General features: G+C 44.2%; 1 protein-coding gene across 2 annotated transcripts in view; it reads right to left on the bottom strand.

The window, feature by feature from the left end:
* The window catches only part of DENND1B (DENN domain containing 1B), a 160,815-nt gene extending 158,875 nt beyond the window's left edge, over positions 1–1,940 (bottom strand). Inside the window, exon 1 of one of the 2 annotated variants that reach the window (XM_065675314.1) lies at positions 1,470–1,940. In XM_065675314.1, the coding sequence (XP_065531386.1) occupies positions 1,470–1,486 (17 nt within the window). In that variant the 5' untranslated portion in view covers positions 1,487–1,940. The remainder of the gene's footprint in view (positions 1–1,469) is intronic. The other variant, XM_065675312.1, reaches the window with a different exon arrangement.
* Positions 1,941–13,485: the final 11,545 nt, after the last annotated feature.

Here is a 13,485-nt window from a genome sequence, read left to right as displayed (position 1 = left end):
CTACTGATCCTGTATGTAAGAGATCAAATTCTGCTCTGAGTTACAACAGCCCAAATACAGGATATTGGGGATTTACTCTGCTATTAAAGTCCAGCTACTGTTCCTCTGGCTGGTGAGCAGGGCCAGAATGAAACCGATAAGGGTTGGCTTCATTGAGGCACCTAGGAAAGCGAACCACAAAAAGCCTTCCCTTAAAAGCAGTGACATCTCCTCACGACATCACTCTAGCTCAGGCACTGGGTTTATACTCTCAGGCCATTTCCCCTTTCCTTTTCTCCCTAAACCCACCCCACAATGCTGGGTTTTTTTAATGTGCATCAGTAAGTGTTACTAACACCGGATGAGTGGTTCTAGCTCAACTCCAAGCTGAACCACCCTGATGAAAAAGGCTCTTTGAAGTAACACTGCCTTCTGTCTTTCACTATACCACTCGAAATCTGCTTTTGCAGAAAAATGCTTCTAAGTTTACTCCTCACATCCCACTATGCTTATGAGTGTCAAAAATGTGTCAAACTAATCTGAGCATTGTCAGACTGTCTCTCATTTCCTTTACAGCTACCCGGCAGCAGCCTGCTCATCCATCGTATATTTACACGGACACTTTTTTGTCAATTTCCAAAACCCGTGTTTAACATCTTGTCAATTTCCAATGTCGGCAAGGCCAGGGGCCGCTCCTGAAGGACAAGGCTGGACAGCAGTGCTTGCAAACACCTAAAAACCTTCATTTGCACCTGCCTTACAATAATGGCAAGAAGGCTTGTAGCTAGTGGAAAGATTCACGTCAGCAACCTCAGCCTGTCAGGCCCTGCAGGCAAGGTCACTGCCCAGGCCTGAGGAAGATCCGGCGACCCATACAGGGCGCTGGGCCCGCGCCGGGTGGGCGCCTCAGGAACCAGCTACCACCATTTAATGGTCCCCGTTCCCCGGCCACAGACCGTCCGAGCACACCCTGCTCCGCCCGCCCCGCACCTCTGACCGGCACGGCGAGGCACGGCGAGGCGAGGCCGGCGGCTGCAGCAGCGCGGTCCCCCCGCAGCAGCCGGCGGGCACTGCCAGGGCAGGAGCGCTGCGGCTGCGGGAGACGGCAAAGGGCGGCGGGGCTGCCGGGGGCTGGGGCCGCGTCCTCCCCCTGCTCCGGGCCAGCCTGCGGGACGCCGCCCCGCTCCCCCGGAGCCACGGATCCCGCCTCGCCGCGGTCCGGCGCGCAGCGCCCGCTCCCGGCCCCGCTGCCTGCCTCCCGCCCGCCCCGCTGTCACTCAGCGGCCGCGGCGCGCCCGGCCCCTCGCACGCTCCCGCCGGGTGCGCTCCCCCTTCTCCCCTCCCTCAATGCCCGCCCGCCCGCCTGCCGCCTGGCGGGCCCGGCAGGCCGGGGCGGCTGCGAGGCCTACTCGCCGCCTGCCCGCCCGGCGCAGAGCTCAGCTCGGCCCGCCGCGACCCCTTGCCGGTCGCCTACACACACGCACACTCACTTGAACCTGCTATCCATGGTCACATCGCGGGCCCCCGCGCCTGCTCCAGCGCCCCGCGGCGAGAAGCGCCCCGCCCGGCAGGGGCGAGCGGGAGGCGCCGGCCCCTCTCTGCCGTCGGTGTCGGAGGCGGCTCAGGGCGGCGGCGGCGGGCGGCGGTCCATGGCTGCTCCGCTCCCCTCCGCTCCCCCGGCTCGGGCCGCGACTGCAGCGGAGCGGCGGCACCGCCTCCTCCCCCCGTCTCTCAGTTCCTGTTGCAGTCGCTCCGGCACCTTCTGGGAAGCAGGAAGCTCCGCGGCGGCCCGGGGAGCCGCCGGGGCCGGTGTCACCTGAGCCCGGCGGGGGAGGGCGGGGGCCTGCCCCCCTCAGGGACAGGCGGACTGCAGCCCCTGCCCGCAGCGGCAGGTGCGCGGGCCCGGAGCGTCAGGCCCGGTCCCCGGTGGCCGCAACACCCCGGACGGGTGCCGGTGCGCACCCGGGCGGAGGCCTCTTGGAGGTGGGGTAGGGCAGTGCACAGGTACGGCGGCAGGGCGGCCGGCAACGTTCCACCGTTTGGACGCCATCCCCGCTGCAAAGTAACTCCTCAGATGAGCCCGGAGAGCGTGTTGGCTTGTACATCGTAGCATCCCTTCTACATTCTTCATGCACAGCGGGAAAGTGGAGCCTTTCATGCTAAAGGTCATAAATGTTAATTTAACCTGAGGTGATCTGTTTTGCTTCTTATTTTTACAGAGTGCTAAACAAACAGTCTCCCGAACTGCTCAAGAGGTGGTGCGGCGGAGGAAGGCGCTGAAGTAAATGCACCGTCCCATAAACAAGCATTAAAAAGCTTTATACCCTCGAGTGTTCCTAGTGAGTTTGGAAAGGAAGGAGAAAGAACGCTGTCCTTGAGAGGCTTCCAAGTCTCATTCATCTGAGAGGCACTGAGCAGCCAAATTCCCACCTACACCAAGTTTCCCTCACCCAGCGTAGTATCACTGCCGTGAAAAATTGCACTAAATAGATTCTGTGGTACTGGGCCAGAGAAAAAGCGTCATTTTGCTCACTCTTCCCCAGAAACTAATCCTATCGACAGTTGAATTAAAAATCAAGCCAATTATATATTAAACACATAAAACAGCGTTAGTGCATTACCAAGGACGAAGAAAACCAAATATTCAAAAGTCAGGAAATTACAAATACTAACCGTTCCAAAGCAATATTGTTTTGGCTTCATTACACATCCTACACACCTCACAGGATACAGATTAAACAATAATAAACCATATAGATGTGCAGTGAAAACTCCTGAATGTTGCAGTAGAAACCTTAGCTTTGGGATTTTCCTGGGTTTCAAGTACTTACTTTCCCAGCCTTCATTTTGCAACAGTTCTTGGCTGTGTTTTAACAGCCAGCGTTTGCAGCTGTCAGTGAAGTAAATGAAATTGTTTGGGGTTTTGTACCCTCAACACATAGCCACGTGCTTCATATGGCTCAGGGAGGGGGACAGAAAAAACATCAAATGTATATTTTTGCATACCATGAGAAGCCCCTGAAGAAGGCAGCTTTAACTTGCTCACTGTTAAATTCTCTGAGAGGATCAGCCTGAACTAAAGGGCCAGGAGAGATGGCGGAGCAACGGGGAGAGTCAGGCAGGGACTCTCCTGCAGCAGCCCAAAGCTGCTCAGCTACAGCCCCAAGACAGGCTGTCCCCTGCACCCAGGGATGCTGCAGAACCAAAAGGGCTTCAGCAGCAGGAAGTGAAGCTGAGTACACCAGAAAGAATAGATGGGGAAGGAAATAACTGCAATCTTGTCTGTACATCTGTCTCTGTACCTCTCTTCTGCCCTCCATGTCTCTCCCAGTATGTTCTGCAAAGCACACAGAACTTGGAACTCAGCTGCAAAAAAACGGCCAATAATTTAGCAAGACTGAATTTGGATTGGGTGATTATCCAGATATTGAGACATTTCATTTGTGGAAAAAAAAATCCATTTGAAGTGTACCAGAAAAAGAAAAAAATTGCTATGCTTCTGGATTTCAGTAAATCTGTGTTTTGGATTACACTGACTTTTATAAGCCTATTGTGTGTTTGCGTCTCTCTTCTCTTAAGCTGCTGATGCTTGCCACTTTTACAGACAGAAGAGTGGTCTGGTGGCCCTCCAGGCTGATCCACTGTGTGATTCCAGGCAGCATTTTGGCATGGTGTCTGTCTTGGCAGACAGGACCATCAGGTCAGTTAGAACTTATTTTATCGTAATTGGGGAAAAGTTGGGTAGGGTTTCTTTCCCACAGTAAATGCATGCCTTGTTACTAGAGTAGATTGGTCACAGTGACTAAACCAGGAAGAGCAGGAAGAGCAGAGAAAGTTCACATTTAAAACAGAAAGCATACGAAAGAAAACCCTGTTGAGATGAGGCTCACATCTCTCAGAGCTATTATCTCAGACTTTGTGAAAGCTTAAACAGACATCTGTGCCCAAGTTGCTCTCAGTTCATGCTTTCAAGATAGTTTTGCAACCACAGCAGCTTTTAATGAAAGACAATGTTTTAGGAAAGGTGCTGGTGTTCAGAACCACCTCTTGCTGACAACTTGTTTTCAGCTCTTCCGTAAGAAAGGGTTAAGGCAGAAGGAGAAACTGAAAGAAAAACCTAATAGGTAATGCAAGCGTGGATTATGTTAGCATATTCTGAAGCCAGGAAAGTCTAGTTTGCTTTTCTTTACTCTTTGGTTTTCCTTTCCAAATTAGAACCACGCAGCAAATGGTATTTGGACTTTTCAGAGTCAGACATTCTACCAGGTAATCCAGAAGACACAAATATTTTTCTTAATGCTCTGCATAACATGACAATGGCTAACCTCTGCCTAAATTCTCTCTAAAGCGTTAGTGTAGGGACTGCTATACGAGGATTTGCAGGAGGTGGGGGTGATGAACATTTATTTCATTGATACAAGCAACCTGATACAATATCAGTTACTTTAAAGGTGAGGTTTCCTACTCAATCTTAATTGCCGTTTGCAAGTGGTGAGTACTCACTAGTCAACTTTGCAGCACTGTGAAAACATAAAGGAACCTTAAAACTGATGCAGGTATTTACAGACACTATTCAGCTCTTGCGTGCTGTCAGTAAACGATGTAAACTGAATCGGACCCAAAAGTCCCAATTTTCTCCCAAACTGATTAACGCTTAGCAGTAAGAGATTGGGTGAAAAATATCCAGAAATCTATTTGATCTGAATCAGAGGAGGATGGAAGCGGCATAGGGGCAGCTCCATCTCAAAGGATCAACATAACAAAATGAGTAGCATACTTTCTAGTTTACAACCAAAGTCAATATGGAAACAACAGGAGATGTAGGTTGAAAAACACCAAGCAAAGTCCAAAAACAAGCATCCACATCCTTCCTACTATGGAACAATCTGCCATTCTCTGCCAAATCAAAACCATGTGGGTTTGGGTCTATAAAAGTGATGCAGAGCAGGTCTAGGAACCCAAAAAGGGATATGAGAAACAGACAAGATTTGGCCACACATCACGTCGCTTGGAAATGGTGAAGCAAGGGAGAGAAGTTCCGTGGGAATCTAATTGCGTTTGTAAAGTTGAAACCATTACGTACGTACATATAGTGATTTTTTTTTTTTTATATTTTTTTTTTTTGGCAGGGAGAAGGTAAAAGGGACAGAGAGAAGGGAAAAGCACAAAGCCTCTGGAGACAAGTATTCTGTTTAGCATTTAGCATGGGGGAACTTGAACCCTCCCAGTGCAAAGTGAAAGCGCGCATGCTTTGTGTGAGGAGATTCATAGGGAGTGCAGGAAACAGAGTTTACTCCCAACTAATTCCAGCAAGGCTTCAGTTTTCAGTTTGTTACCCAGTTCTGAGGTAGAAGAAAGCTCTCATAATCTTTGTAAGATGGAGCACACATACTATGAATTAAGGGATCTTAAGTATTACTGAAGTCCTCCTTGGTCAGGTACCTTTCATTTAATAGTTAAATGTACTACTAATAAAAGTAGTCTTACTCTTACCTGAAACCCATAAAGGGATTTCCTTCAGAACACTGTTGGCAGAGCTTGCTGAAAAAGATGTTCTCCCCTGAGAACACCAACAGGTTTGTCAAAAACCAAAAAAGATGCAATTTCCCATTGTAGTTACAGCAAAGTATTTCTTGGAACACATTCATATGATCAGCAATTTATACTTTGTAGCAAAAATTACTTCTTCATTCACCCCTGAGCCTCTTTGTACTGGGATCACTTTCAGTCTTTGTTCCTTCAAACAAGTTACAGTTGGTTTATGTTATCTCAGCAGCTATCAGTATATCTATCTTGTAACAACATAATCACCTTGTCAGACCTCACAGACTTGGAAAGCATCTCTTAGAATGAAATGCTGATCTCACTGAGAGTTTGCTGTTCATTTTAATGGTATCGGAGGATATGTTTTTATCAGCTTGTTTGAATCCTACACATACTTATCCCAAATTGTAACTGAATGACAGTCTCCCTATGCAGAGTTCTCCAAACCCCCAAATTCACAAACACCAGTTTCTCCATTAAGCTTCTTAGCCATAATACTGTCATGAGACAATATTTAAAAGAGGCAATACTTACTTTTAAGAAACACCAGATACCTACATTAGGTCATTTCATAATCTGGCTTTAAAGATAGTCACTGATTTAAAATAGGTTTCTTGCAAGAAGCCTATGAACTTTATTAACTAAATATGAATAGTAAATACATGTCTACAAATATTCTACATATTTATTCACTTCTTGCATGATCCATCCAAACACCTTTTTTCATCTTTCTATGTTAATTCATTCAAAAAAAACACAGTAAAAAGCTTACGTTTTCCTGCTTAGGAACAGATAATGATTTAAGGAAAACACGAGCAAAGGTGGCACCTGGAGAAGGTATAGACGTGACTGGATAGGACTTTTGCATGAAGATTATGCTATGCTATCCTTAAAGTTCAGGGATGCAGCGTTCTGATAACTGTCATTGTCCCTTCAGCCATGCTGTGTGCAAAGGCTATTCTGTGCAAACACACATGCACAGGTAATCACACTCATTAATTAATCAGTAAACTCCTGGGGGGAGATCCTTGCTTGGGTAAGAATGAAGATTCTCAGGCTTTCTAATCAATATGTCCTACCAAGAGCACTGAGAAAGCAGGTCTTCTTAATCAGGTCAGCTTTAATTGCAAGTTCAACAAAGGAGCTGAAGAAACTTTCCTGAATATAAGTTCAGACTACAGAGCTGTAAGAGCTAGAAGTTTAAATGATTACATGGCTGTATTAGCTCAGCATTTGGTTTACTGGTAGTATTTGCTAATCCTCACAGTCTGATCCATAATACCTTTTGTTAGTTAGATTTGCATCATAATCTACTGAAGACGTGAAGTATGTAGCTAGTAAATATTTACAAACCTTAGCAAAGTTTAACCAGACATTTGCTTTACTTATGCAGTACTAATGTCTTCCCAGTGGCTTGGATGTAAAATAATTTAGAAAGAAAAGATAAAAAATGGTTTCATGCATACTAACCTCAATTCATAGACATTCTAGAAAATTATTTGGGTGGCTTTCTGATTTATTCAGACATGACAGCTGGCAGAATCTAACAGTAGAATAAACCACCTTTCAGCTCTGCTGCCTAAATCCAGCCTTCAGCCTGCGAATACCAAGCGCTTTCCAGTGGATGTTGATTATTCATAGGAGTGTTTGAAAACAAGCAGTGGTCTTTGCCCAGTTTCAGTTTAGATGCGAGTCAGACACCTTGCAACCAGCCTCCCTGTTAGGAAGTTCAAAGAAATAAGACTGAAGAAACTGTTCTCTTCTTTGCATAAAAGAAAATCCCTCCAAGAAACATTTGGGAAACACTGATGGCAGCACTAAGGGAATACACACAATTCTTTCCCACAGTTAGTGATTATTGTGGAGATTTTTTTCAGCCCTGCAGATAGTTTTCTTAAGGATGACTTTTTTAGTGAAGCAGTGGGGTCAGGCAGCATCTTTCAATATGCATGTATTCGGTGGAAAGAAATCACTCATTCAGGTCATTTGCAAGTAAAAGTTTCTTACCAGATTGAATGCTTTCTTGCTGTATAAATTCAGGTCTTCTGCTTAGGCAAAGGTATACTCCTCACATTTCTCAAATGTATATTTTAAGTGCTAGGCTGTAGGTTGTAGGCCACCTGATGAACCTGCTACTCATTAAAACTGCCACAGAGCAAGTTGGGGTTTTTTGCCCATATTTGAAAGTTATGTTTTAAAAAGTTCTATTCAGAGCAGGAAGAAACTGATTTTTGTTATCAATCAGCCGTCAAAATTTCATACTGTTGTCATCTTCTGATTGTGGACTTGCGGTAGGCTAAACGTACATAAAATTAGGAACTGAAATTCATTAAAATGAGGATGTGTTAAATGTCTATAAGCTCTTTGGGAAACTGTCTGCTATGTCTATCAAAACAATTTCAAGCAGTAAATCAAGCAATACTAAACATTAAAAGAACAGTTTCCAGCTGTTTATTTGCCATAGATTAAGGCCCTCTGTATACACTGGCATCATTATGAAAGAGTATGTACTGACAGATGCTTTGTATGGAAATTAGTCATAAAAAAAGCCAGTGTAGCAGCTCTAAACAGTAGCTAATTTACAAATAGCCAATAGAGATGGTGTATTTTTATACTGACTTGCATAAAAAAAAGATTAAAAAGCACCACACTGTTTCCCCTATCAGAATATGCTGCAAAACATCCCTAATCCACATTCCAATATTGCAGCTGACATAATATGGAGCCCACAGTGCCAGGCTCTTTGGCCAAAGATCTGTCTTCTTATTTTGTTGTGGATGCTTTGCTCATAATGAATTGCATCTGATAATCCAGTAATGCCAACCTTCCTTCTCAGAAAAAGGCATATTACCTCTAGCATAAAATCAATAAATATCTTTTCTATGAAGGAAAAATTCTATCCCTGTGCAATATATGAATCCTAATGTAGGTACATAGCAAGATTTTTGAAGAAGACTTCCTACACTTCTGTTGCCATAACGCTTTGTTATTCAATTGGATCGCAGGTAAATCACTGAAATATCAAACACATCTTCTGCAGGTTTCTTCATTCAGAGCTGCTGGAACAACTGACCAAGTTAGCTTTGTACTATGTAACTTCTAGCAGCTCAGATGGTTTTAGATCCCTATATGTATTTGCGATATTGACTTGCCACTGGATTGGATGCTGAAGGCAAAAAACTGATTGGGAGCACAACAGATGTGAGGGTAACCTCCAGTAATTACCTGATACACTAAACTGCCATAATTACTGCTATGCTCACTGAAGAAATTATTGAGTTTAATATCTGGCTAGAATGAGATAGGAACAAGGAAGTGACAAATCCAGAAAAGCAAGGCCAACGGGCTATCCTTGGGACAATACAGCCCTGCATGATACAGCTGATGACTTTAATTACTGGAGTTAGTTCAACTTCCTACCCTAACCACTGGAGCTGTATATCCAGTTTAAGAGCAGAAGAGTGGTAGGACACCATACTATTTGGCATTTGAAAGGATATGCTTGAGAGAGTTCAGAAAGATGGCAACAGCTACACTGTGGAGCCACCTGAACCATTTTATTTCAATACATCATTCCTCACTGGTGTAAAAGGGAATATAGAGTACTCAGCAGCTATCAAGTGTTGCTTTAATTCTGTGACAGCACCAGGCAATTTTGTTGCCAGAGTCACAGGCAAACAAAAATTAAATCGTACTGATATTACTTACTTTGCACAGAATCCTCCATCTGTTGCGTTTCTCAATAGTTCCATTAGAAAGTCATTTTGCTTCATACTCTATTATTAGCAGATGTTGCAGCAGAATAATGTGTATGTGTTCCTGAGAATTCCAAACACTGCTAAGTGCAAACCTACATGTGCTGTCCCAGGACTTGCACTCTGACACTGCACCAAAGTATCTCACTGCCACACGAAGCCGCAACGATGGGAAAGGACCTCCAGAGGTCACCTCATCCAGCATCCTGCTCAGAACAGAGTGGTTCTGAATATCTCCAAGGTGAAGGATGCTGCAGCCTCCCTGGCCAACCTATTCACTCGAGTGTTTGACCACCTTCTCAGCAAACAAATAAATTACTGATTCAAACCAGAATTTCTCATGTTCCAGATGATCTTTACTGCCCCTTGTCCTTCCATTGTGCACCTCTGAGAAGAGTCTGGCTCCATCTTCTCTGCACCTTCCCCTTAGTAACTTCAACAGGGGAGTTCCTCCTAAAGTCACGTCTCCTTGGGGCTGAACAAGCACAGTTCTCTCAGCCTCTCCTCCATCACAAGCTCCAGCCACACATTATCTTGGCAGCCCTCCACTGGACTTGCTTCAATATGTGTCTGCCTTGTGATAGGGAGCCCAAAACCAGAGTAAACAGGGAGACTAATGACTTCTCTTCAGCAGCTGGCTGACCTTTTGCTAAGAGAGCTTGGAGTGCAGGCAACCTTTTTTGCTGCAAGGTCATGTTGCTGATTCACATTCAGCTCCTTGTCCACCAGGTCTCCCGGGATTTGTGCTGCAATACTGCTTTCTGGCCAGTGAATCCCCAGGCTGTATTGCATCAGGGCCTTGAGTGAACTCCCCTTTCCAGGATTTTAGTTGGTTCAGGAGTTTAGTTTACCGAGTGCAAGGGCAGCCCTTTTGCTGATCTGCGATGTTTGTTAGGAAGAAAAAAGCCGATCAAGAGCCTGCCTGCCTTTCCATCCCTTGGGAGCTGCTTTCAAGCTCAGGCTCTTGTGTCTGACACTGCAGCTGTGCTGCAGCTGTGTCAGTGCCCAGTCTTGTACCTCCCTGATCCTGACCTGCTGTCTTCTTTTCCTGGCTTGACCTTGACCCTGCCTTATCACAACAGACTTGCTGGGTGGTCACTGGACCAAGGCTGACGCTGGTCACTGTTTCCAGGCACATGCACAAGAAGTTCTTCTTGTTGCCCTTCACATCCTTTGCTAATTTCAGCTCAGCTGAGCTTTGGATTTTGCGATTCTTTCTCTGCACTCTCAAGTGGTGTCTTTTACACAGTCGTCACTGCTTCCTCCTTCAGTGTGCTTCCTTTCCACATCTGAGCCCGGTCAGCAGCGCCCTCTTCATCCAGGATGATATTCTACTATGCTTGCTTTACTTTCTACATACTGCAATAGACTACTCTTAAACTCTAAGGTTCTCCTGCAGACTGACCTGATCTCCCAGGCCCCTTTCCCCTCCAGGTCTGTCTTCCATGGGAACTTGCAAAGTCTCATGGTGATTGCAGCCAAGGCCACCCTTGATCTTCACCTTTTCAACCAGTTCTTCCTCGTTTGTAACAGGTCCATTGATCAGTTAATTGATCACCTGCTTCAAGAAAATGTCTTCAATACACTCAAGAAACATCCTGGATCGGTTGTGCACTGTCCTGTTGCCATTCTAGCAGACATCAGGGTATTTGAAGTTCTCTACGGACACCAGGGCCTGTGATAAAGAGGCGCTCAAATAAAACACAACTAAGTAAAAATTCAGCTTCGCACATGCAACATATTTAGATGCCAAATATCCCTGCAAACACATTCTGCAATACCAAAGAGAAACTTCGTCAGGCACACTATAACATACGTAGGAAACACAGCTAGAGATATGGTGCAGATGCAGTCAACACGACAATGTAGATTGACATGATGAGACTAAGCCTCCAAGACAAGAGCTTGAGATATTAAGCAAGAGAGCATCATTCTAAATCCTAAATTTGGTGTTGACCCTGAAGAAGCAGGGATCACATCATCCTCATCATTACCACTTCTTGAAGCAGTTATCTCTGAATGCTTCTATCCAAATACTGGCTTTAGCAACACATGAGATCTGATGGACCATTTTGAAATGTAGTAGTCTTGAAATCCTCATTTCCAAAAATCAACTTTTTTATTTCTGTTGCAATCTCTTGAAAAACAAAGCAAAATTCTTATTCAAGGACCTTTTACACATTAACATATAATTGCACTATATAAGATAGTCCAAGGGCATGTTCTTTCTGCTCTATAATCTCCTCAGTTTCTTTGATACCAGCTGTTAAACAGGGTACTTTGTTTCCACGCTTCTATGGCAAAATATTACGGATGTGCATTTCAAAAAGCGTTGTGAAAGCTGTTATCATTCAGCACTTCACAGTTTGCTCATCTCATCTGGTATTGATTATTAACATTCAACTTATCTGTGTTAATCAGGGCTGGGCCTGTTCCACAGAGTACAAGCCAGTCAATCTGAAATATGCCAAGTGAAAATATCTTGGAGAGCTTAATAAATATTCCTGGTACAAGCAATTGATTGCAATCATTTGTTCCACTTTTCCTACTAAATTACAAAATATTTTCACACTTTTTTCCTCAGATAATGTATAGTAAAGCTTGGCAAGTAGGAAAACACAGGGAATAGTTTTACAGAACAATATGTCATTTTCCTTTCTCACAGAACATATGTCAACCACTAGCAGACTCAGGAGATCTAATCCATATGAGAGTTCCTCAAATGTGTTACAAAACACAGGCAGAATCTTGCAAAAGAAATTCCTTTTTTCAGCTTAGAAGCTTGGGATGACAATAATCCATCATTCAATAGTTAATTAAAAGTTTAAAAAAAATAGACAGAATTCCTTCATCTGTTTTCCACAATAAAACTATAGGGTACATCCAGGCAGTAGTTAAGAGAATAAAACTTGGTTTGAACTGTGGGACCTGTTTAACAATCTCCTAGTTTAGCCTGAAGACACGATATACTGAGATTCTGATGTGATGCAACTTATTTTGAGTTTGTAATGTACAGAATGTACTAAAATTATGTACAATATAAAGTGTACCATCAACCTACTTATGTTATAGAAGTTGGTTTTATAATGAACACAGTAAGAGGTGCTTGAAATAGCCTAACTGCAGTGCCCACGAGCTTACCCAAATGCTAGCTATTCCCTCTGCTGTTCTTGTGAGACTGCCTCTGTTAGATGTTATCACTGAAAAATTTCTCATCGCGTGGTCATCAACTTGGAACAACTGTAACCCAGAGAAATAATTTGCTAAAGTAATAACATGTTCTGCTTTATTTTAAGATGATTTCTGGACTGCTGAGGAAGTCGATCAGTATTTTCAACAAATCTGGCCCTTATCCACAAAGTGAGTCTTTGATCACACAAGTTATACAGCAGAGGAACAGAGTCATCTGCTGCTGGTAAATGTAAAGATATCTAACCTATTTTGGTTTGGAGCCATTCAGAAACATAGATCTGCACTTCTCAGACCAAATGCTTGCAGACTTTTACTCCCTGCAACAGAAGAATCAGTGCTAACTACCTCTAATATGAAAAAATCAGCATCCCTCCAGTCCATCTGCGATGTTCCGCTATGCATGAAATGTGTAACTTGGAATAACCACTAAGTGTGGAAGTGCATGGTTCTGATACTGTAGCTGCTCTTGCTAAGTTCATCCTGCGGTTAACATAACCACCCATACTAAAACCAAGTGAGTTAACTAGGGACAAACAAGGGTATTGAGGCAATTACCTCCCCTGTTTCCTGGTGACTGTGTTCATGGTTAAGCATCTATGAGAAAGCACTTACAGAACCAGGCCATGGAAACATCTGCCAGAGAATTTTTTCTTGGTACCATAAACCCCGAATCTGCAATCTCCTCACAGCCTCAGAAGCAGCTGTATTGAAAACATGTGTCCTGTAGCTGGACTGCAAAACAAATGGGATCCTCACAAGTGGGACAAGCACTGGTCGACCTGCAACCTGCCAGAGAATTTTCTGTGTTGTTTTCTTCATCTAATATAGGGGATTTACCTCTGCAGAAACATCATGGAGCTAACAGGTGCTTGGGAAAAAGAAAAAGCATCCCAAAGGGTAAGTACTAGTGGTGGAAAGTTTCCCAAAGCTCTCTGACAAAAAAGTTGCACTTTCTTTTTCCCATATGAAACAGTATGCTTTTATATGACAGTCAGTAACAGTGATATATGCACAG

The sequence above is a fragment of the Lathamus discolor genome, chromosome 3 (genome assembly GCF_037157495.1).
Source record: "Lathamus discolor isolate bLatDis1 chromosome 3, bLatDis1.hap1, whole genome shotgun sequence".
In the NCBI taxonomy this organism is placed as follows: Eukaryota; Metazoa; Chordata; class Aves; order Psittaciformes; family Psittacidae; genus Lathamus; species Lathamus discolor.
This window is presented reverse-complemented; position numbering and strand designations above follow the sequence as displayed.